The following is a 26,011-nucleotide window of genomic DNA, read 5'->3' on the forward strand; positions in this document are numbered from 1 at the left end:
CTGCGCTCTGCCCCAGGCCCCCTTTCCTTGCCGCGGGGGGACGCCGCTTCTGGTTCAGGCTGCTGCGGAAGCTGTCTTGAGAGGCCGGCGGGGTGCCCGCCGGGCTGCGCATCGCCCCTCCGCCCCGTGGGGTTAGACTGCGTGCTGGCAGAGCGCAGTTTCCGCTGCCCCCTTGGAGGTGCGGTTTTGCGAGCCCGGCGACTGTGGAAGTGGGTCAGCCTGAAAGCGGGAGACGAGGCCTGAGTCGCGGCCGGCCGGTGTGCTCACTTCACGGGGAGAGGCTTCCAGTGATCGCTGATGGGGAACGGTTAGGGTTAGGGTTAGAGTCTTCCAGTGATCGCTGGTTGGGAACGTAAAGCCGTGGCATTCTGTTCTAGGTCACTTCAAGAGAGAAATCCTCACTGCCCTTTACTGCGCTATAGAATAATGAATGGCAGATTAAGAGAAAGAGAAGCCGACTACACATCTCTCCCACTGAAAAGTTGCTTGTAAAAAAAAAAAAAGGTTTTCAGTGAACATTTCAGTGGCAGCTGCAAGTACTGAATGTTATCGTTCAAGTCTAGATTTTTTTTTTCTAAGAGGAAGGGAAATTGTACAGAAATCCGAGCCTGAGTTCTCTTTATGCACTGATGGGAGCTTGTCTGCGGTCCTACATATAAATATGTCTTTGAAACAAAACTCTATTGCTAGCAATGGGCCTACAGGAGAGGCAAGTGGATGGACTTCTGAAATAAGCTCGGCCCCTGTCTGTTATCTTTCTGCGGAGACCCTGGTCTTCCCTGTCCCCGCTTGCGATTTCTGCTTACTGTTCTTCGTTTGCTATCCCAGGTTGGGGGTTCGGGTAGAGCTTCTCTGCTTACAGAGTGCGGAATGTCTGGGGTACTAAGAACTGCTCACCTGTGTGCCCGTCCAGCTGATTGAGGTGGTCCCCTGGCGCCCTGCTGTAGGCTGTGCGAACTTCCCAGCGCAGCTTCCGCAGGCATCTCAGAGCACCTCAGAGGTTTCCAGCTTTGTACATCAGCACGTTAATTATGTTTTAGCACGGTTAATCAAAACTTAGAGATGCCCAGTGGACTGAAGTATTTTAACCAAAAGCAGGTAACATGATAACAGTTTCTACTGGGAAAAGATTAATATAATGGATTTATTGTAGTCTGTTCAAATGTGAGGAGATTAGTAAGACTCCAAGTTGCTGCTCTTGTTGGGCTGCTTTTTTGGATTTGAATTTAGACAATGCCAGATTGGGGGGAGTGATTGTGTTTGATTTAGCTTGTGTACTGATGTTGCTGTTCCATAGAAACCCAGGTTTTCTTAACTAGCTCATGTTTGTAAATGTTAAAATTTGGAAGACTCCTGCTTTTGTATACTTGGCCTCTTCAATCTCTAGCAGTTTAAATAAGTAACAAATAATAAGCCCTTGGGGAACAGGTAGGTAAGTGCTTCCCCTCTAATACACAGTCACTTCGAGGCTATTAAGCCTTGGTCAGTGCACAGAGCAGAGTGAAAGCCAATAGTGCCCTTGTGGCCTAAAAGAATTAATTTACCCCTACCATTCAGTGTAGTGTATTTATTGGTTGGTTTAATATATGGTATTGAACTATATGGCCTCAAATAAAAGAGAAATAATAGATTCTTTTTTTTTTGAGACAGGGTCTCGCTGTGCAGTTCATACTGGCCTTGAGCTCACTTTGTAGCCCAGGCTGGTCTTGAACTCGCAACGATTCTCCTGCCTCAGACTCCCAAGTGCTGGGATTACAGGCGTGTGCCACCACGCCTGGCATTAGATTCTTATTCTTGTTTTTTTTTGAGACATTTATTCTGCACCAAAATGTAAATATTACCGTGTGTGCACTTTTTTTGGTAGAATTTTCTTTATGGACTACAAAAGGCATTTCATTTTATAAATAATGCTGAAAGTCCATGAATGAAATATATGTGAGGTGTTTTGTATTTAATAAAAAGCAATTATGTAAGTTTCAGGGCCAGCGATATAGCCCAGCGGGATAAGCGCTTGCCTGGCAAGCCTGAGGTCATGAGTTTGATTCCTGGTACCAAAAAAAAAGGGAGAAAAAAAAATGTAAGTTTTGTAAAATACTTGAATCTTACTATCTTTGTGTCTTACTTTCATGGATAATGTGACCTTTAACTCTGGCTTACCCAAGTATGACAGTGGTAAAGCACTGCACAAATGTCATGGATTCCCAAAAAATGAAGACAGGGAGAGGATATCAGCTTCAAACTAGCAGAGGCTGTAAAGGGCAGCTTGATTATTTTTAAGCAGTGTATGGCAGGTTACCGCTAGGCTAACAGAGGGTTAGATACTTTTGATAACTTGCTTTAACTCATGGTTTACAACTAGGATAAAGTAAGTAGATCTTAATAAAGAGCTTGGGAAAGCCTGAAAACTTTCAAGCAAATCAAAAGTTCTAAGGTAATCTTGCTTGTAGTTTTCTTTCTGTACAGAGACTTTCTACATAGATAAAAATTATCCTCAGTGCCGCTCCCCGTAGGAAATATTAAAGAGTTCACATGACTGGAGGGTTCTCTTCTGCTGTGGGTAGCAGTGTTTACGTGGAGGAGGAGTTTATTAGAAACTTCTATGATTGGGTTCAAGGTTAGGTAGTACAGTACTCAAGAATCTTTAGTATGTAATACTCTAATTTTTTATATGTTAATGCCCTCTGTTACTTTCTCCTGAAGGGATTTGGGAAGTGGTTGAGGACAGGGCAGATAGTTGAAGAAGTGCCTGAAGTTCATGATCTTTTTGCCCAAAGATCACGTAGCTGTGTACCTTTTCCATTTGTACAGTGCATCTGATAGGGGCCATTATCTCCAACCTACATTCAGTGTAGTGTCCAGTTTTGGTAACAGTCACTCGGTTGGTTTAAGTAAAATGGGTATATAAGTTGGTAGCAAAATCAATTCTGTCTTTGGCTTGCCAGTGCTTTCAGAATGCATATATCCTGTACAAGTTGATGCTTTTCACCCTCTTTCCACTCAGAGAGCTTCTCCCTCAAAATTCACTCTAGTGAACTAGCTCCTAAGAATACTTTGTAGGGAATAAAATAAACCTATATGAAGATGTCTTTCTTGGCAGGTAAATGACTAATTTAAGTCCCTGGGGTAGATATGATATAGTTTTAGTACTTGAGGGTTAAGGCTTTTTTGAGGGGTCTTTTTTGAGACAGGGTTTTGCTATGCACTTCAGGCTGGCCATGAACTCACCGTGATATTCCTGCCTTGGCCTCCCGAGTGCTGGGGTTACAAGCGTGAGCCATCATGCCTGGTGGGTTAAGGCCTTTTTAAATAATTTTTTTCTTAGAAATGTTGAAGAGAAAGGAAGGATAAAGTAAAAAAAAAAGTGAGAAGAGGGGAAGAGGGGTTGAAGGGAGAGTAGGGGAGTGAGAAAAAAAGAACTAGGTTATATTGTGTACAGGTACAAATTCTCTGTGATGAATGTGATTGTTATGTGTATCTAAAATGTACCAATAAAGGCTGGGCGTGGTGGTGCACACCTGTAATCCCAGCACTTGGGAGGCTGAGGCAGGAGGATCTTTGCAAGCTCAAGACCAGCCCGAGCTACAAAGTGAGCTCAAGGCCAGCCTGAACTGCGTAGCGAGACCTTGTCTCAAAAAAATTAAATAAATAAATAAATAAATTAAAATGTACCAATAAAATCTGATTGAAGAAAAATATAAATATTGAAGACCTGGATTTGACTAACTTGAATACTTTGAAATTCTTAATTTTTTTTTTTTTTTTTTTTGGTTTTCTTCCGGTACCGGGAATTGAACTCATGACCTTGTGCTTGCCAGGCAGGTGCTGTACCGCTGAGCTAAATCCCCAGCCCCTTGAAATTCTTTTAACAAAGAATATAACCTCTCTTTAGAGTTCTTCTAGCACAAAATATAACCAATTTAAGAAGAAAAATTGAAATGCTCTGCACAGTGTATTTCAGTGTACTTAACTTTATTGTTGAGCGTTAACTATGAGAATGTCTCCTTAGCTGTATGGAATTATTATAGACAGCTTAGTTAAGTAAAACTATTTCATGCGGTCAGGCAGGGCTGGACCCTCAAGGGAGTCAGTACAAAAGATGAAAACATTTTTTTTTTTTTTTTTGGTTTTTCTCCGGTACCGGGAACCAAACTCACGACCTTGCGCTTGCCAGGCAGGCGCTTTTGCCGCTGAGCTAAATTCCCAGCCCCAAGATGAAAACATATTACAGCTGTGGCTGGAGGCGTATCTGTTGGAGGACAGGCCTCAAGATAAAGACAGAATGACCAGGCCTACCTGCCTCCCAGAGAGATAGACAATAAATTAACACTGACATCAGTTACCTCGCTGGGTGACCAGAACCCCCCGGTTCATCTCTTCCTGAAAACGTCCTTGTTCTTTCCGTGTACACTTGCTATGTGACTTGCTTCTCCATTGGATCAATATTACCTAAACGGTTAAACTTATAATCCTGTTGCTTAATCATAGTTTAGTCCTGCTTTGTGCCCCCCTCATGACTTTGTACGCAGCTTGTGATTTTGCTCCCACCTCATAATTTTGCTCTATGAAACTTATTCTGCAGAATGGCGTCCACGACAACCCATTTTTCAGGTCCCCTCCTATCTCTCAAGAACTATCTCTCTAAATATGTCCTACTCTTAACCTCTGTTGTTCCTTAAAATTCATTCTTTGATTTTAAAAAACACAAATGACATATCTAATGTCTGAGAGGTTGAGTGTTAACATTTATTTCCGCTGTGTCAGAATCAGTAGGAAAATACAAAAACTTACTATAACTCTCAGTAGATGTATCTCATCATGAGAAAATTTTTAAGAGATAGCTTAGTTACCTTTTCTTGAAATTTGATCTGTTATCAACTGCATAAATCTAAATGGAAATCTGTGTTAACAGCCCTTGCCCAAGGGACTTCCTCAGCTCAGGAAATACAGATTTAAATGATTAAGTATCCGTTGAGACTTGCATCTGAGAAAATGATTTCACTCTGACCCAGAACATTTTCCAGAGGTTGACTAAAATACAGAAAATTTCAAAGTATAGAGCATGTGCTTAGCCAGTAATTAGCTCCACTGTATACTATAATTCTTTTTTTTTTTTTTTTTTTTTTGGTACTGGGAATCAAACTCAGGACCTTGCACTTGCCAGGCAGGCGCTTGTGCCACTGGGCTATATCCCCGGCGCTGTATGCTAAAATTCCATATAAATCACTTTTAACAGTTTTATCCCAAGTTCAAGAAAGAAGATTGATTTGTTAGTCCATTTTAAAATACATTAAATCAGTTTTACTAAGTAAAATATGCTTACTAGAAATTCAAACAGTATGAGAGAAACCCCATGTCATCCCATTTTCTAGAAATGCCAGTTAAATTAACAGTTAAAGGTACACTTTGCAGTTTTATGTGTTCTTAGCTTAAATAAGATCATGCAGTACTTTATATGGGTTCATTTGTTGTTTGGAAGGGTTTTCTGGGATAATAGAAATGTCTAATTTGGTTGTTATTATTCATATGGGTTATTCAAAATTTGAGATGTGGCTGGCAGGACTGAGGAGCTGAATGTATTTATTTTTATTATTATTTTTTTAGACAGGGTCTCCCTAATATAGTTCAGGCTGGCTTTGAACCCAAGATCTTGCATCAGCTTCTGAAATTCTTGTAGTACAGGTATGTGCTACCATGCCTAGCTCTGAAAGCTGTATTTTATTTTAAATAAATTTAGATGGCCCTTTGTGGCTGGTGACTGTAGTATTAGACAACTCATATCACATCTTGCCTTTGAATTTTATAAATTTTTATAGTACTCAAAATACTTCCTGTTTATAGTGGCACAGTTTGTAATAGCCAAATCTTAGGGACAGCCCAAATGCCCATCAACTGGTGAATGGATAAAAAAGATGTGGGTTTTTTTTTTTAATACAGTGGAGTACTACTCTGCCATAAAGACAGTTAAGCTCAAGACATTTCTAGGTAAATGGATGCACCTTGAGACCATACTCTTAAGTGAAATAAATCAGACACGCGTGTAAACACTGCATGGTTTCTTTGGTGTGAGAAACTGAAAGTGTAAATAAGGACCAAAATATATAATAGGTATTGTGAAATAGGAAGAAAATGTTCAAATGGGAAGGGGAACAAGGGAGGGAGAGGGAGAAAGGAAAGAAGGGAAAAATAAAAAAAAAATGAGAAAAGCAGGAAAAAATGGAAACAAAGCTTTTGTAAATGGGGAGGGAGGAGGGTTAGAAGGAAGGTAGGGGAATGGGAAGGAAAAGAAACAAGTTATATCCTGTACAGGTACAAATTCTCTGATAAGTGTGATCATTATATATTTAAAATATACCAATAAAATCTGATTGGAAAAAAAATAAAACAACACAAAATACTTTATTTTCCTGTCTAGTGCAGAATGTGTCAGATTTTCATTGTTACTTTTTGTTTCTTTGGGGGCTTATCTTTAAATTTTGAACAAGAATGTTTTTAATCCATATTTCTCTATGTTAAAAATTAACCATTATTTAAAATATCCTACTCTTTCACAAGACAAAAATATGTAGGTTTTGACTTGTCATTTTTTAGCTTTTGTTGACAACTTGGAATTTTAGTTCTGTATGTCTTCTTTAATTTTTGCCCTTGTGACCCTGAAAACATTTTTCTTAACTACTACATTATATTTCACATCGATGTCAGGCTTTCCTGACATCTTTACTGTTTTTATTGCTTACCACTTTTTTTGGTAAGCCACATCCTGTCCTTTGCTAAAGTACTTTCTCATGTACATTTTCTTAAAGTATGTGTGAGATATGAAGCTAGTGCATGCCTGAAAGTGGGTAGGAGGAGAGGCATGACCAGTTCCAAGAATATACGTGCAGAATAGTTCTCAGAACCCTGCCTATGGATTTCTCTGGAGAACTCGATCAGCGTTTTGTGTTGTTGCTGTATTTGAGACAAGGTCTCACTGCGTAGTTCAGGCTGGCCTTCAACTCACTATGTAGTCCAGGCTGGCTTTGAATTTACAGCAATCCTCCTGCCTCAGCCTCCCAAGTGCTGGGAGTATAAGTGTGTACCACCACACTTGGCCTCCAGCAGGTTTTTGATAGGCTGACTTGTGTGTGATGTCAGTGTGGAAAAAAAGAAAAAGAGACAGATACCATTAGGAGCTATCACTATTGGGCCTCTGCAAGATAGCCCGCCCCATACTCTAAGCCCTAGAGTGTACTTTTATCTTTATTTTTATTTTTCCTCCCTTTTTGCTCAGCCCAGACTTACTCTGCAGAGTCTGTTTTTCATCTACCCTTTTAAAAATTTTTCCTACCTGTAATAAATGTGAAACTTTGCTACCATTTTTGTTTCATTCTGTTCTTTGTTGGGGACAGAAAGGACATAGAAATCATCTCTTAAGCGGAGACTCCGGCACCCCAGAACCTAGTAACAGATGCTACATGGTCTGAGTTCTTGCATGTCTGAAGAGTCTTTCCTCTAACACATAAACTTATTTGGGTATGCATCTAATTCTGTTGCAAAAGAATTTAAATTCCACAAACAGTTTTCATTATCTTCCTTGATTCAGTGGCACAGATGTTTTTTCTGCTAATCTGCCTCCTTTTTCTAAGTAACTTTATTCTTTTTCTTTTGTATTGTTGTTTTTTGTTTTATTTTTTTTTTGTACTGGGAATTGAACTCAGGATCTTGTGCTTGCCAGGCTGGCGCTTGTGCCACTGAGCTATATCCCCGGCCTACTCTTTTTCTTTCTCAGCCTAGAAGCTTCTATGACTTTATCTCTATTTTATAATAAAAAAGTTTTCATATTCTTTTGCTTCTAGGGTCACCTGTTCTTTAATATCTAAACAAAATTGTTCTTGGGTAGCTCCTTCTAAAAGTGGCTCCCCACGTAAACTTGGCTTTTGTGGAGCTCACGGTTCCCTCTGGGGTTGGATTCCAGGTTCTTCTTGTCTGGAACAAAGAACTGAACAAAACAAGCAAAAGACAGTGGCAAAGTTTTTTGAAAAAGTAAAAGTGAAGACTGAGGGAGAAACTGGCCCTGTAAAATAAGCTTGGCTGAGTAAAAGAGAAAAAGCAAGATGATAGTACACCGTCGAGAAATACAGGGCAGGCTATTGTGAGGAAAGCCACCATAATGACCTCTTCTTGGTATCTGTGTCCTCTTATGCTGCCCACATCTTGAGGGAACCTTCAGGAACTTCTACGTACATGTCCTGAGAGGCATGCTGGGATTCCACTCCTCAGGCTGACGTCAGATCTAGGCCATCCTGTTGAAAACCTGCTGGAATTCTCAGAGGTCCTGGTGCAGGGCTTTGAGAGCTGCTGTGCACATGCGTTCCAGGATCTTGTAATTAACAGGTCAGGAGGATTCCCCAGCCAGCTTTGCCACACCCTAATCTTCTATCTCAAAAGGACTCAAGCAAATACTTATTTATGGGGGTTTTCCTTGGATACATAAGTTTTTTTGTTCCTCAAGTATGTTCAAGCCATAGCCAATTTTCTGGTCACTGGGTTCCTAATGTGTTGGATCTTTAACTCTCTCCTCCTTCGGTGGTTGACCTGGGAGTGGAACAGTTATCTTTCATTTTAGCTCACTACTATGGGCTGTTGTGCATGCCATCTACCGAAGTGTTGTGAATCACGGGAGGTCATGATGGTGATTACAGCGCAGAAGCCAAACATGAATTCAGATTTGCTGTCCTATCTGTCTGTTGTTGCTCCCCAGAAGGAATTTGTCTCTGTCCATGCTCCTGTGTAGGCCATCGTGCTTGGCTTCCCCGTGTTCCTTCTCTCTGAGCGTGTTCTAATCTGGCTGTACCTCTTCTCCAATTCAAGGGCAGCTCAAGTGTCCTTTCTTTCACGGAGCCCTGCATAGTTATGATGCCCAGAGGTGATGGCGCCACCAGAGGTCCTGCCGTCCTTCAAGCGTCCTTCCCAGGGTTCCTTGCCCATCTCTGTCACGCGGCCTCCCCAGTCTTCTGCTCAGGCAGACCTTCATTTTACAGCAGAGGGGGGGGAGTTGTGGCTGCTAGAAATAAGTGTCTTGTCTAGGACCACGTGGCTGGCAAGCGGGGAATGTAGTTCTTTTCGTCTGTTGTTTAACACGTGGAGTCTCTATAAGTTGGCTCAAGGAAAAGATTTTATTTAAGCACACAGTGGGTGATCTCAAAACAAGGTATGGGTGGCCATGGTTAGAATGAGGGGCCAGTGTGTATCTATCTTTCTAGCCTTGCTTGCCCTTCTGTGTCCTTTTCTCAGTCATCTATTCGTGATTCAGAGTCTCTCTCTAGATCAGATTCTCCAGAAAGCATCTCGTTGATTTCTGGCCGTCAGAGGGCTTATCTAGGTCGGATGAGTCAGCTGGGTGGAGGATGGGAGGGGGCACCGATTCATGTGGCACAGTGTGGTTGTGGAAGGAACCTTCAGTGATTCTGTGGTTGCCTGAACGTCTCCACAGGCCTTTGTGTTAAAGGCTGGGTCCCCAGGTAAGTGCTCCTGGGAATTTACAGAAAATCTAAGAAGAGGTTGGGGCCGCTGTGCAGTCTTTAGATCACTGGGGGGGATTTAGTCCTTAAATCGCTCCTTCGGCGTTTGACTGTGGAGTGGAACAGTTATCTTTCTTGCATTTCCTTTTCAAGAGCTGCGTCTCTTTTGCTCCTAGGCTTGTGGCATAAGCAGTTTTGTTCCGCCTTACACTCCTGCCTTCCTGTGCTGCCTCAGCACACGCCCAGAGGAAGTGGGCGCATTGATTGTGGGCTGGAACCTCCAAAACTGTGAGCTGGAATAAGCCTTTTCTCTTTATAAGCTTGTTATGTCCGGTATTTTGTCATAGCAACAGAACACAGTGACAACAGTGGTCAAAGTAGTTTTCAGAAGAGCTAGTGAACAGGCTGACCCTTGGCTGTAGGCTGAATTATGTTGCTCCAAATCCACATGGTGAAGCCTTAATCTCAAAGTGATGGTATTAGGAGGTAGAGTCCTGGGAAGTAATGGGTGGTAAGGGTGTAGCCCTCTTGATGGTTCATGATAAACAGATAGAATCCTCACCAGAGCCCCACCGTGCTGCCACCCTGATCTCGGACTTCTTGCCTCCAGAACTGTGACAAACAAATATCTGTTGTTGAAGCTGCCTGATTTTTGGTACTAGCAGCCCATGCTGACTCAGATACATTTGTGGACGTATCTGCAAAGCATGAATGTGTATCTACTTATAGGTAGATTGTAAGCGTGAAGAGAGTACTTTCCAGGTCAGATTCTTGCAATACCTAGCAAATTATACATATTTACCACTTAGTAAAGACTTCTTCAGTAGATTTTAGTGATTTTTAATCTCACAAATTAATTTTGAGTTTTAAAAATTCCCTCAAGCTCATTCAGGAGTACAGCTAAATTTTTTTTTTTTTTTTGTCTTTTTGAGACAGGGTCTCACTATACAGTTCAGGCTGACCTGAGCTCACTTTGTAGCCCAGGCTGGCCTCGAACTCACAACGATCCTCCTGCCTCAGCCTCCCGAGTGCTGGGATTACAGCCGTGCGGCACCACGCCCCTTTAGCTAAATTTTTGAACTCACTCTATGTGGTTTCTATATACGTCTTTTTCTCATTGAATTGTCACAGTAATGACCACAGTTTCAATATCTTGTCTGGGCCCTCTCCTGAGTTTGGGAGACACTAACGCTTTTGTGTTTGAGGCTTGCAAGTTTGCCTGTGTGATTCTGGTGGAAAGTGCGATTTGTGCAACCTCACCCACTTGGCCAGGACCCTGCCTTTGTGCATAGAAATTGTTCTCTTCGGTAGCCTTTGCACTCGAACCTGTTATCACAGGCCTGATAGTTTTACTGCTTGAATCCAAAACTTTTTTCTAATTTATTTTCCTTTCCAAAACTATCTACAGCTGTACCTTTTTTTTTGAATCTGCAGTTCCCTACATTCTGTTTTACTGTTGTAAGCCAAGGATCTGTCCCTACTTCAGAACTGATGAATCTTACCACTGTGATCTCATTTCTTCTCATAGGTTTAACTACATCATATAGCAAGCTTCCTTCTACACCAAGCAGGTCTTGTATCTACTTCACAAGATTTTTCAGGGAGAAGAAACAGTGTTTTACTATCCCCTGTAAGCCCAAGAATTTCATCCAAGTGTGGACATTCCTTTAATGAAAGAACTAACCAGCTTTGTGATTAACATGGGATATATATACAAGGAGATGTAAAAATAAAAATTCAATATGAAAGAACATTTAGAAATGGACTATCTGAAAGGGTGTATGCATTCAGCTCCCTTAGGCCTTTTTGAAAATTTGAATTTTCTGCTTGTGTTCTTTCTTTCTTTTTTTTTTTTTTTTTTGAGACAGGGTCTCACTATGAAGTTCAGGCTGGCCTTGAGCTCACTTTGTAGCCCAGGCTGGTCTTGAACTCGCAATGATCCTCCTGCCTCAGCCTCCCAAGTGCTGGGATTACAGGCATGAGCCACCACGCCTGATTTTGTGTTATTTATTTCATCTGTAGGAAGAGATTAAGGTATACAGAAAGGAAGTCTAAAGCATGTGTTGTTGAATTACTAAATAATTTGTATTTATTCTTTCAATAATTATATGTAATGTTCTTAAAGATACATAAAATTTTAACCACGTTAAATATTCTGTCCTCTATTCTGATCTCGGACTATCTGCAAAGATAGGCCTCCCTCTCTAGACTAGTTCCTGGCCAGTGAGTGTTAAAGTTTTTATTATAGTTTAGTATTATCTCTTTATCCAGAATGGATTGTTATGTGAAGTAGGCACCAAAAATAATTAATAATAATGAAATGATTGTGGAAAGAGAAGGCTAATGAGAAAGGATGTACTTTCTCACATTTGGAATACGGTAAGTGTTCAAAGGAGCTAGTAGTTGGAAGCAACCCACTGTGAAACTGTAGACCAGAAGCTAACTCCAGCCAGGCTAGTTTGAATCTGGGCTTATTTCCTGCCTGTTGTCCAGAACTAGCTGCCCTCTGCTCCTAACTCCCATGTAAATATTTAAATTGGACCCAAAGCTGTAGCCTCAGTGCGGTACCCACTGGCCCATTTGGCTGGCCTTTCCAAGCATCTCAGCCCACCCCTGGCCAAACCTGGGATGGCTGCGAACTCTGAGCCTTCCTGAGGTTTGCAGATAGCTTACGGCTTTGACCAGAAATGGCCTGGCTTTCCCCCTGCTTCTGTGTCCGTCCAAGAGGTGGAGAACGCACAGTGAGGGGAGGGTGAAGCTCTGAAGCCCATATAAGGCCATCGCAAGCAAGATGGTGACAGCGGGAATGTTGACTTCTTGCTTTGAATTGTGGGTTACACTTGGAGAAAAAAGACAAAGAAATAAATACTGGAGTTGTACGGATGAGGCATTGACAAAAAACAAATGAACATGACTTCAAGAACCTAAACTGCAGGTGAAATCCGTATTGAGTTGGTGCTCCTCATGTGGGGTGAGGACAGGTTTGTGGCAAGTTCTGCTGATCATCAGACTCCGCCTTGGCCGGCTTTCCCAACTGTGGATCTGAGTTCTCTTTTATCAGCGAGGTAGACATCAGGTTAAATGACCTTTAGTTATTGTGGGCTGATAAGGCCCACAATCGCCCAAGCAAGTGGACGGGGAAGGCTTAAATAAATGAGACAATTGAAATGATTTCAGGGCTCCAGGAGGGTCTCACTCTGTTATAGCTTTGATATTCTCTGAGTTTATTTTTTGTTTGTTTGTTTTTTGTTTTGTTGTTTTTGTTTTTCTTCCGGTACCAGGAATCAAACTCACGATCTTGCACTTTCCAGGCAGGCGCTGTGCCACTGAGCTAAATCCCCAGCCCCGATAGTCTCTGAGTTTAGACGAAAACTTCTCTGGGTAACCTGTATTTATTTGGTTTTCAAACAAAGGAGGAGGATACTCAAGAAAACAGGGAAATCTAGCAGGACCTTGGGAGAATGTCGGTCAGGAGAAATACCTTATCTTTAGGTTGGTATTTACTGTAGGAGTGTGGGGCCGGCAGCTGCAGTCTCCTTGTAGTTAATTGGGGTTGGAGTCAGACATCCTCAGCTGTGGCCTTATCTTGTCCTTTGAGGAGTCACAGCTTCACAGGGCAATACGGGCCTCAGGGTGACCAGTGACTCATAAAGGTTCGCTTACTATGAGTCAGCTGCCCATCCCCAGACAAGGTGCCTAAGCTTCACACAACTCACATGTAAACATGGAAAGCCAATTGGATAATATGAAATCCTGCTCAGAGCCACTTTGTAGTGGTCTCCAACAGTAGTATGATGCACCTTTGAGCTTCTTTTGCTGTTTCATAAACTGAACCAAAACCTCTTTGTATTTTTCTCCCCAGTAGTGCCTGTCTTTCTAATAAAATGATTTGGTGTCATAACCAGAGCACCAGGGTACACACACACACACACACACACACACAGCCCTAAAGACTTGTAATAATTTGCCAAAAACACATAGGCTGATTAAGAGGCACTCAAAAATCATGAATAGGCATTTCACAAAAGAACATCTAACAATTGCACAAAAGAAGCTCTATAAATATCTAAAATGGTCAAGCAGTGGAATTGCATAAGAAGTAATATACATGGGTTCTGGGGCCAGACTGCCTGGAGTATTAGCTATGTGATTTCTAGCCAGGTTCTTCTGTGTGTGTGTGTGTGTGTGTGTGTGTGTGTGTGTGTGTGTGTGTCTTTTTTTCTTTTGAGACAGGGTTTCATTATGCAGTTCAACCTGGCCATGAACTCACTTTGTAGCCCAGGCTGGCTTCAAACTCATAGTAATCCTCCTGCCTCAGCCTCCCAAGTGCTGTCTAGCCAGGTTCTTAACCTCGCTATATTTCAATTTTCTGTTCTATAAAATGGGAATAATAATAGGGTGCACTGCCTCGAAATTGTGGCACTTCACAAGGCCAGTATCTCAGGTGCCTGCCACATACAGTAGTACGTGCTTTAAATGGTTTGCTGCCATGATCGCTGCCACCACTGCTGGTGGTGATGGTAATACTGACGGTGAGGACGGTGGCGGTGACTGGTAACGAGGTGATGATTATGTTGCTGCTGCTGGTGTGACGATGGTGGTGGTGACGGTGATGCCTGGTGGTGGTGATGATGGTGCTGACTGTGGCCCTGCCAGATTGTTCTCTGCGGTGGTGGTTTCGGTTTGCACTTACCAGAGCGTGTAAGTGTTCTTTTCCTCGCATTCTTTCATCATTATTAGACTGTAAAATGCTTGCCAAATCAGTGGGTAAAAGGGAGCATATTTCTGTAAGTCTGTCGGCTGCCAGAGCTTCCTCTTTTGTGAAGTGCTTGAATATGTCTGCAGTCCATTCTTCTGTCAGTCTTTTGTCTTTTTTGTATTGATTTTTTTATTGATCTCTCATTCATCCAACAAATATTTATTGAGAACATTTTATATGTCAGATACTGTTTCAGGTGTTAGAGATACAATGGAAAACCCTGTTTATATAGATATTATGTTCTTGTTAAAGAGGAAAAAATACAATTTTGGCAGCAATATGTTGTATGAAGAGAATTAAAGCAAAACAGTCACGTTAATAGCTCACATACATACTAAGTGTTTTTGAATGCCAGCTATTGTACAGAATTCTTACATGTCTTAACTCATCTTATTCTCACAGTTTTTCTAATACTATATTTTGAAAAATCATACTTTTATAGCTGTAGAAACTAAAGCACAGAAAGGTTAAACAATACACTCAAAGTCACATACCTGGGAAGTCGGGAAACCGGGCTTCAAACTCAGTCCTAGTGCCTATAGTTTGGCCGGAATATTACTTTGCCTCTTTCTGCTAAACTGGAAATAGCTTCTGTGTGTGTGTGTGTGTGTGTGTGTGTGTGTGTGTGTGTGTGTGAAGGGGGAAAGTGGCTTCTTTATTCTGGCAGTTAATACTTTGTTATGTGTTATGAAGATCTTGCCTGATTAGGTAGTTTAAATCTTTTTTATAATCACTTTGCCATGAAATGTTTGACTTTGATGTAGTGAAAGTTGTCACCGCTCATAGTTTATAGTTTTTTTGTTTTGTTTATTTTTTAGTGCCGGGAATCGAACTGAGGATGTTGCGCTTGCCAAGCAGGTGCTCGTGCCCCTGAGCTATATCCCCAGCCATAGTTTATAGTTTTGGATCCTTAATTCTTTTTTTTTTTTTTTTAAGTTTTTTAATTTTTATTTTTTTTGAGACAGGGTCTCGCTATGCAGTTCACGCTGGCCTTGAGCTCACTTTGTAGCCCAGGCTGGTCTCAAACCCAAAACGATCTTCCTGCCTTAGCCTCCTGAGTGCTGGGATTACAGGCATGCGCCACCATGCCCGGCCTTAATTCTTTTCGAACATTACAAAGTTGCTGTCTTGGCTGGGGATATAGCTCAGTGGCACAAGTGCCTGCCTGGCAAGTGCAAGGTCCTGAATTCGATTCCTGGTACCAAAAAATACAGAGTTACTGTCTTATTCTTGCAGTTACTTATTCTACAAATACTTGAGTGTCCACTACATGCTGGACACTGATCTGGGCATTGGACGCATGTAAATTAAGTGGACGAAAATCACTGCTTTCATCTTCAAGGTTTTGTGTTCCAGGTTTGAGTCTTCGATTCATTCGGAATTTGATTTTGTATATTGTGGGAAGTAACAGATTAATTTCACCTTTTCGCTTTAGAAGTCTGTTTGTCTGATGCTGTTGATTAGAGGCTCATTTTTACACTGCTGACTGTCATCTGTATCATACGTTTCTCTGTGTCGTGAGTTGTTGCTGGCATGTCTGTTGTATTTCAGTGTTGTTTCTCTGTTCTTGAGCTCTGCTGTGTATTGATGTTCTGGTTGCAGGAGCACTGTGACTGTTACAGACAGTTCAGAAAACACATGAAAACAGAACTGCTGATGTTTTTTCTGCTTCATGGTAGGGAGGAACTGAGTGATTTTTTTTTAATATTCTATAAAATTTCACATTGCCTTTTATCTTTGAAATTCACATACCATAAATTGAGTTTCTCTGATGTCATTCTTAAAGTTAATGTGTTCGTTGAGATTGCCTGAGCTGGCATAATAGACCCTAGCAGGTGACTGCTCAACCCAGTGGACATTTTCTTCCCTCGCAGCAGACCAGAGCAGGTGTTCAGAGAGGTGGGGGGGGTCCTGATCCTCTGCTGGTCGGGGTCCAGGTGCTCCCCAGAGTGTGACTCCGCCATTCGCAGGCAGCACGGGGAAGGAGGAGGGTGGTGGGCTCCAGGGCCGGCAGAAAGTGGCAGGCATCACTTCTGCTCACGTTCCAGGGCCTTGAACCGCCAGGGAGCTCGGAACTAAGTCCGCTGTGAGCCCAGAGAGGAGAACGGATTCTTGAGGACGTTCTCCAGGACCAGCCGATAGGTGTTTCTGTGGCTCTTCTACATTGCTCTTACGTGAAGTGTGGTTTAGAGTCCATGAGTATTTCTTTAGAATTTGCTGGTGTGTCACATGAAGCTTTTGACATTTCCATAGCAGAGAAGGAGGGTGTTGGGTCCCACGTGAGGCCTGAATATACACAAAGAGTCTTCCGGACTGAAGTATTGGTACTTTCTGTGAGAGCAACATGGAGTCTTTTCCTTATAGGTCTTTCCTATGAAATCTTGAGAAAGAAGGAAATGGAACTTTTTTCTTAAATGTTACAGCTTGTGTTGAAATGTCTCCCCAAAACCTCACGCAGTCATGGGGGGCTTTTCAGAGGTGGCTGGATCTAGCTGGGAGGAAGGGTGTGTGATTACTAACTCAGTCCGCTGCTTGGTTTGGGATAGTTCCGGCTAGGATTAAGGGTGTGGGTGCTACACCCCTCCAGGGCAGCAGCCTGCATACAGTATAAGGGAAAGAAAGAGGGCCAGTGTGCTCTCACCTGCCGGCCTGTCTTGGAGTAGTTCCCCTCTGCGATGCCCCTCTGCCGTGCCCGCCTCCTTTAGAGCCAGCCGACTATGAACTGAAAATCTGCAAACTGTGAGGCAAATAAAACTGTCCTCCTTTAACTTTGGGTGTTGGGTATTTTGTCCCAGCGATGACGAAAGTAAGGCATTGAGTTTGAGGGCGTTTTATGAAATGGCAGCATGATTTTGTGGCCTACTGTCTGTTACTCAGTTATCCTTGAGCACTGAGAGTCTGAATCAGACTTACTGCACTGGATTCCCAGGAGGAGTCTTGTCCCGAGCAAGGGTTTTCCTTTATTTTTTCTTGAATTCTGCTTACTATCACTCTGGCGCCGGTACTGTGACACCTGTGTGTGACACGTGACTCCCTCAGACTCCGTGGGTTCCTGCGGGGGACAGACCCCAGCCAGGCAGCGTGGCCGGCTCTGGATCGGCCTCAGAACTTGCAGGGTTAAGAGTTTCACTTGTACATTTTTTAAACCGTTTTCTTGAAACGTAATTCATGTGCCGTGCAGTGCACCCATTTAAAATGTGCAGTTAACTCACTGGCTTTTCACACAGGTTTCTGCAACTGTGACCACAGTCAGTTCTAGAACGTTTTCATCACTCCAAAAGGAAACGAATCCTGAAGCCATCGTTCCCTGCCAGACTCCAGCACTTCCGCATTGCTTGCTGGAGGAGGCAGTTCTTCTGCTTGGCATGGCCTGCCCATGTCTTCAGGACCCACCCCAGCCACACCCCCCATTCTGTAGCCCTGTGAGAATACTTGGGAATTGGGGATGTTTAAAACGGGATGTTGTGCATAAAAGCTGTGAGGCTGTGGGCTCCCAGCAGTTTCTAGAAAAGACGTAACCAGCAATAGTGAAATAAGGAAGGTGGGCCAGAGAGAGAGAGGGCTCCCTGGGCCATGGAGCTTCGGGGCCTCCTCCATGACACAGCCTTCCTGAGTACCTTGCACGGGGCTGGGCATGCGGAGATGTGCAGTAAGCACTTGATGAAGCACTGCCATGGGCTTTTCCACCACGATGGGGAGATTGTAGCTCTCAGAGGTATTTTACTGCCTGGCAATGTATGATTGGAGCCAGAATCATCTATGCATTCATGCAACAGGCGTGTGCTATTAATATCTACTAGTGTGAGGCATTAGAGACCCCGGTGGTGCAAGCATGGATCGATTTTGTTTTCCTGTAATGTTCACCTATAAATGCATACCTAAATCTTGAAATAACAGTACAGCAAAATTACCTTTTAAGGTGCCAGCCTTGGGAACATTGAGGCAGGAAAGCCTGAAACGTTCTTGTTCCCAAGTCAGAGAACGTACAGAACCATACACATCCACAGCATATTTCCAACTCCAGTACCTGGCTGAGATATGTTTGTTTATGACCAATTGTTAGATATTTGTGGGCATCTTTAGTCACCAGGTGATTATAAAATGCAGTCATCGGGAAAGTACACATTTGCTCATTCGCTTTCACTGATGGAAATACTCCTCATTTTGGGCTGGGAACACATCCCTGTTTTCGATCACTAGGGTACCACTTGACAAGGTCTTAATGTATCTCTAAAAGTGAGCTCTGCTTTCTATTTTAGGATTAAGAACAGGGAAATATGAATCAAAAAGCACTCATTTCTTAAACGTTTCTCTCACTATTGAACATACATTTCATATTTGGATTTTAAAGAGGAATGAATTAAGCATTTTAAATTACAAGTTTATAATTTTTTTCTTTTTTCTGTTTTTGGTACTGGGGATTGGACCCAGAGCCTTCACACTGATTTATATCCCCAAAGCATTTTTTATTTTTTTATTTTTATTTTTTTTGAGACAGGGTCTCACTATGTAGTCCAGGCTGGCCTTGAACTCGTAACAATCCTCCTACCTCAGCCTCCTGAGTGCTGGGATTATAGGCATGCGCTATCATGCCCAGCTCAGTTTTTTATTTTTTGAAACAGGGTCTTACTAAATTGATAGTTGCTTGAGTTTGCAGTCTTATTCCCTCATCCAGACTAAGTTCTGTGCTTACAGGCGTGCATCACCACACCCTGCTCAAGGTTCTTACTTTAGCCCAGGGATTAAAGTTCCTCAGCCTTCAGAGGTGAGAGGCCTGTTTTATTCTCACGCCTGTGGCTCTCCGCAGAGGTGGAGTGGGTCTTGCTACCAGCATTTTGTTGTGAGTGCAGAATGCGCGAGTAAGTAGAGGGTGTTTACATGAGCCCTGAAGAACGTGGACTGCCTCCTAACTGGCCTCGTCTCGGAGGAACCCACATATCCCAATGGCTAAAGCAGCTCACCCACGCCCCCCAGGCCCTGCGCCGGGGAGGTGTCCTGCACGGTGCTCTCCATGCCCACTGTGAGGAGGCTGGGGAAACCAGTGAGCGCTGGCTGTGTGACGCACATCTTCAGGAACAGACACTCCAGTGGGGAATCGGCGCGCTGGAGGGCAGGGTGCCCAGAAGGCAGCAGGAGTACTGTGTCAGGGGCCCCGAGTGGAAGCGGAGAACAGCAAGCTTTCTCCAAGGAGGTGATGCTTGGCCTGAGTCTTGAGTGACTCGCAGTTAGTCAGGAAGTGAAATGAGAAGTGCCCTGGCAACAGAACTAGCAGGATTACACAAGGGCGATGGTCTGGGTTCTTGCCGTTAGTGTGGACATCTGTCCACTACTTAGGAAAAAGTCTTAGTTAATAAGACTAAAGGTGTGCCTACCCTTTGTCCTAGCATTTCTATCTTTGGACTTACCAGCTTGAATGCAGAAAGATGTAAGTGCCTGAATATTTTTTCACAGCAGCCTTGTTAACATAGGAAGGGGTCAGTAAAATGAGGTGTATCTTGAATGCTACACAGCTGATGAGGAGAAATGAGGTAACTTAATACATCTTAACAAAGTTAGAATCCCACGATACATTAAGTGGAAGGAGGGGAAAATGCACGTTTCAGAATATCATGGTTGCTGGGGATTTCGCTCAGTGGCACAGCGCCTGCCTGGCAAGCACAAGGTCATGAGTTCAGTTCCTGGTACCGGAAAAAAAAAAAAAAACAAAAAAGACCAAAACAAACAAACAAAAAACTGTGAGCCAAAATGTCATGTTTGGGCCGGGGATGTAGCTCAGTGGAACAGCGCCTGCCTGGCAAGTGCGAGGTTCTGAGTTCGATTCCCGGTATCAAAATTAAAAAATAACGTTTAAGATTCAGTTTTTGTTCAGAAATTATGTATAGCAAGGAGCTGGGGGTGTAGCTAGTGTAGAGTACTGGCTGAGCATGTTTGACCTCTAGCACTGTATAAATGAGCAGAACAGAAAACCAGGGAAAAAAATTCATGGTGAAAATGAGAATATGCTTAGAGAAGAAAGATAATTTTGGAAGCATATAAGCCAGAAAAACTAGTGATTCTTTTTAAGGGACAATATAAGGCTGGTAATATATATTAATGACATTCAAGTCTTGTGTGATAAATGTATATATAATAGGTAAAAATTAAGAAAGAAAATAAGTAGGTTCAGATAGAGCTGAATGATTTATTACAATAGATCATAACCAGTTGTTTCCTTAACTTCCTTATATGTGGCCATAATATAGTAATTTCTGACCCTTGGGGCCAGATATAGCTCAGCAGCACAAGTGCCTGCCTGGCAAGTACAAGGTCCTGAGTTTGGTTTCTGGTACCAAAAAGTAATTTCTGACACTAAATTTTAATTTACCTTCTGGGAATTCTGTGGTAGAGTGAACATAAATAAATGGAAAATTTAAATCTCCTGTGTCTTTCCTGTTTTCCTTTCAGAAGATAATAACCATGGAAGGACAAGGGTCCCAAAGTGAACGTTTTACCAGTTAGTGTTTTTGTTACTTAGGGATTTTTATTGTTTGTCTTCCTAGTAAAAGCCTTTATCAGGAGAAATTTCCTTGTCTGCAAAAAAGCAGGTTTTTTTTTTTTTGGTTTCCGTTGCTTCAGGATTACTGATTTGGGGTTACTAGTTTAGGGACAGTGCTTCCCCCCGCCCCCGGGTACTGGAAATCGAACTCAAGACCTCACGCTTGCCAGGCAGGCGCTGTGCCACTGAGCTAAATCCCCAGCCCCAGGGACAGTGCTCTTGCCTGGCCTGTGGGAGACCTTGGATTTGATCACCAGCACTTAAAAAAAAATTAGTTGTTCGTTGTCCCCAAGAGGTGCTTAAAGTGGAACTTTGTGCATGTATCCCTCCCTTAAAAGACAGAGTAAAAAGTGGATTAGTAAAGCAGGAATCTGTGAAAGCTCTTTGATTTCATTTAGAAAATGTGGTTTGTAGCTACAGTTTTCCTACTTCCATGACGGCGAGCGCCTGCATTGTGACTGAACAGGGAACCGTATTTTCCTGCCTTGACTCCTTAGTCTACTTTGAATTCCCCACTTATATCTGAATAGTGATTTTCTACTGTGGATAGCATTTGTATCGCATGATTAGTTTTATGCAACTCGATTTCACATAATGACTTTTCTCTGTGATTTGTTTACCCTCCTTGCGTTTCTTACAGAAGTCCTGGAGGGGATTTGGGAGCCAAAAAGAAAAAGAAGAAACAGAAGAGAAAAAAGGAGAAGCCAAATTCTGGAGGCACAAAGTCTGACTCTGCATCTGATTCCCAAGAGATTAAAATTCATCAGCCTTCAAAAGTAAGAGCCCCATTTTATTGTCACCTCCGTGGTTCCTCCCAAAGAAAAGAGTGGGTGCGAGCTACCAGCTGTGCGGTTAGCCTTCTGTCGTGACTGTGCGGCGGCTCTAGTAACAGCCTGCCTTGGCAGCCACGGACTTCGAGGTGCATACCAGCCTTTCGTGTGTGTGTGGCTCCTTCCTGTGTTTCTCCTGGCTTGGTGCTTTAGTGTTTAGATTATAACTATGAAAGAAAGTCTCCCAGTGAGCTTGTTTGTTTTTTTTCTTTTTGAAGTTACACTTAATATTTGATGACTTGTATGTAGTTCAGAAGATATTTACACATTTTAATTTTTCTGGGTGTCTGTCTAATTACCTGCGTAGCACAACACCATCTGGCAGCAGATTGCAGCAGGAGCAGCCACGGGTGAGTCTCACGTTGACTGTGAATCAGAACAGTCTTCAGTGACCATTCCTCATTCTGTCACCAAGGGAGGGGACATCTCACCCCCTGAAGAAATGCCTGTTTTAGATTACACCAGACTGTCCAGCTGAGCCCGTGTCAGCTTGTTGCAGCATATAACTGTGTGGCAGTGCTGATGGCAGCCACCCCGTCTGTGGGGCCGATGGATCCTTGTCACACAGGCGGAGGACACTGCTTTTGTGTACTGGCCCCTGGGAAGCACAACCCAGAACAAAAAGAAAGGGGCAGAATTAGGACAATGGAGTAAAGGTGATTTTTAAATTTTTTTTATTTTTTGTAGCCCTTGAGATTGATCCTAGGGCCTTCCACATGATAGTGATTGTAGATCCAAATTAGTTTTCCTAGGCTGTGTCTGATGGTATAGAAATGGCTGAGACCTTGGGCTTGGCCCTGGTTCCCTTACTATATGCCTTTGCCTGAGGTGGCTCCTTAAACCCATCTGTAAAGTCTGCTTCTCCCCAGCTCATGGGCCATCGTGAAGTTAGAGAGAAGTCCTGTTGAGGAGTTTTGTATTATAAAGCACTGTCTATGTGGTACATACTACCGTTGCAAGTTTGGTGGGCTTACATTTTTTTCTTGCGTGAGCTTACGTTAGATCACGTGGACTGCATCTTGGGCATGGTTCTTTGGCAGTTACCTGTTTTACTTGAAAAGACGGAGCTTTACTGAGAAGGGAAATTACTTGCCCCAGTTTTGCCCTGACTGAATTTGCAGGAAGACAAGGTAGAATTTTCCTCCCTCGCTTTGCAGCGTAGTTCTCAGGTGACCCGTGCTTTGCCCACTAAACATAACCTCCACGGACCCGGAGGAAGACACCACCACGGCCCGCAAAGCACTCTGCCCATTCTCGGTGTTGCTCTGTCAGATCACCATGGCGTCGCACACTTGCAGTGGTGGGCATCTTTCTCCTTCCTGCCTCTGCCACTGCCGTCAGCTCCTTCCCATCCTCCGCGCCTGGGGATGTGCAACCCGCCTTCATGCCAGTCACTGATGAGAAACCAGAGCCAGCCAAGGTGGGCATACTGCTGGCACTACCACACTGCTGTGTGGTAGAGAGGGGGCTTTTCGTTTTTAAACTAGGAACAAGTCAACAGTGTTTTAATGTGGACTTTTCTCTGTTGCATTTTCTGAAAACTGGGCCTTTCCCCTTAAACGCAGGCCGGCTAGCCCTACATAACTCCATAATTTACAGTGGACTGCACTTAGAGAATATTCTGGTCATTCTTCCCCCCATTCCCATCCCTGGTCCTAGGGGATGAATCCAGGGAGCACTGAGCAGTATCGCCAGCCCTTATTTATTTTAGGGAAGGTCTTGCCGAGTTGCCCAGGCTGGTCTTGAACTTGTGAGCCTCCTACCTCATCCTCTCCAGCAGCTGGAATTACAGGTATGCGTTTGCCACACTTGGCTGAATTTGTACAGACTTTGCTTTTCATTTTAATGGCACTCGGGATTGAACCTAGGCCTCAGGCATGCTAGACAGGTGCTGTGCCACAGAGCTATACCCCTAACTCCTGCTTATAGACTTTTTAGTGATAGAGGACTTGGACAGCTTTTCCAAGGCATTAAATTTGGAAAATAATGGGTGAAGTGCCAGGCATGGTGGCACATGCCTGTAATACCAGTATTCGGGAGGCTGAGGCAGGAGGATTACCACCAGTTCAAGGCCAATCTGCGTCACAGAGTGAGTTTAAGTCCAGCCTGAACTACATAGCAAGACCCTGTCTTACACACACACACACACACATGCACACATGCACACACACACAATGGGTGAAGAATGTAATCGATATTTAGTATTTAGTAAGGAGCAAACAAGAAGAGAGGAACACTGTACCTCCCCTTCCATAGGAATAGTAGGCAGTTAACTGACAAACATCTGACCTTTCTCCCCCACTGGAGCTACAGTAGAAGGTAAATGGATAGGTTTAAGAATTCGTCATAAGGCTGGGGTTGTAGCTGAGTTCTCCAGTACTTGCCTAGCATGTGCGAAGCTCTGAGTTCTGTTCCTAGCACCGCAAAAAGGTGGGGGTGTTAAAAAGAATTTATCACAGCTGAGTTTTCCTTAGTCCTTTATCACCATAAGTTTGAAACGTGTGCTTAGTTGAACCTACGTGCAGAAAGCATTTAAGTAATGAGCATTAGGACATGAGTGTTTACCAGTGGTCATTTCACATAGAGAGTGCTGGTAGCCTACGGACAGGAACTAGGTAGGATATGAACCCCTCTGGGGGCTTTCTCATGGAGTTGGAATATCACTGGCTTCTTTGGAACAAAGACACTGATTCCTGTTTCCTGCAAAACAGAGGTTAGAAGATTAAATCAACCCTCAGGAAAGAAAATTTACCATGACACATTCACTGAGGACCTTGTAGGCATTTTTATGAGCCTGGCCTTTCCTTTGCCTTTTTAAGCTAAACTTAAATTCTCTCTCTTTTTTTTTTTTTTTTTTTTTTGAGACCAGGTTTAACTATGCAGTTTGGGCTGGCCTTGAACTCACTTTGTAGCCTAGGCTGGGCTTGAGCTCACAGCAGTCCTCCTGCATCAGCCTCCCAAGTGCTGGGATTACAAGTGTGTGCTCTCGCGCCCAGCTTCAAATATTGTTAATTGCACTATGCTGTTATCTCAGTTCCCACTGAACTTAGTAGATCTCTTAATAGATTGTGTTGTTGGGAGAGCAAATGGATATGAAAATTTTATTTTCCTAGAACTCAGTCACTTACAATGTTGGAGGCTCAAAAGAGACTCCAGCAAGAGAAATAATCCAAAGGTCCAATACATTAGAACAGGAAGAGCATTTTGTGATACTGTCTCAATCAGTATGTAGGGTAAACAGCTCACAAAGCTCTGGCAGTCATGGTCCTGCTGTCAGACTTCTGGGTAGAGGCCTGAAGCTTTTAATTTGCCCCTGGTCAGACTTTCCGTGTTTGTTTCCTGAGTCACTCCAATGTCAAGAGCCCTAACAAAACCTGGGAATAAAGCAACCATTGCACAGTCTGTGTTCAGTAAATCCTGTTTTGTGTTACAGCCAATGGTTAAGCTTCCCAGGCTGAAATGATTTGCTCCAGGCCACAGATTTCAGATTGAAAGTCGAGCCCAGTTCCAGAGACCCTGTTTAGCAGCTGCTGAATGACAGCGTACCTTCCCTTGGTGTCTGTGGTGTGTTGACTTACAGCAAAACCAAAGCGCTCTGAAATTTTTTAACAACTTTCAAATTACAGTGAAGAATATTCTTTGAATGGCATCAAAAATTCTAAAACTTCAGTAGGGTGTGGGGGTGCACACCTGTTATGCCAGTACTCTGGGAAACTGAGGCAGGAGGCTTGCAAGTTCAAGTCCAGTCTAAGCAACCTAGCAAGACCCTGTCAAAATACAAAGCGGGTGGGAGTGGGGATATAGCTCAGTGTAAAAGGCCCTGAACTCAATCCCTATCACTAAAAAAATAAAAAAACCTCTAAAACTTCACATTTTGTGTATTGAAAAAAGTCACTGATTTCCATATTCGTTCCTATACACTGCTATCCTATGTTGAGAAATTAAGAAAACAGCTGGGGAAATCTTCAAGAGATGGTAGGAATATTGACTTTGGAAAGAAAACTTCAAAGTGTAAAGGCATTTTCTATTCTATAGACTGAGAATATGTTTTACCAGGGTGCCAAGGGTCAGGACCGACAGAGGAGCTACTTGCCACCTTCTCTTAGCGGCTCCATCCCCGAGCAGTAGGGTAGGGAAGGGCTGGGTGTGGTGTGTGAGGAAGAAAGGGGCCTGTTGAGAGGCCTCCTTTCTTAACCCTGTCCTCCCTGCCCAGCACTAAGTTCAGATTTCTTTTTCTTCCTTTTTCCTTCTTTTTCTTATGAACTAAAACTTCCCTGTCTACCTTGTTTGCCCCCATCACTACCAGGGCACGCACCCTAACGGTGCACCTGAGGCTGGTGGCTGCTGGCTGCTGTATGGTAGAAATGCGTGCCTTGCATGTCTCTCCTGG

At 43.2% G+C, this 26,011-nt stretch overlaps 1 protein-coding gene across 1 annotated transcript in view; it reads left to right on the forward strand.

Moving 5' to 3' along the window:
- Nucleotides 1-26,011, forward strand: part of Nmt2 (N-myristoyltransferase 2) — a 73,755-nt gene that overhangs the window by 28,926 nt on the left and 18,818 nt on the right. The window contains exon 8 of the mRNA XM_013515360.1: nt 21,432-21,567. Coding sequence (XP_013370814.1) covers nt 21,432-21,567 — 136 coding nt within the window. The remainder of the gene's footprint in view (nt 1-21,431; nt 21,568-26,011) is intronic.

Source organism: Chinchilla lanigera, unplaced genomic scaffold, assembly GCF_000276665.1.
Source record: "Chinchilla lanigera isolate Chin_1 unplaced genomic scaffold, ChiLan1.0 scaffold00028, whole genome shotgun sequence".
Taxonomy (NCBI): Eukaryota; Metazoa; Chordata; class Mammalia; order Rodentia; family Chinchillidae; genus Chinchilla; species Chinchilla lanigera.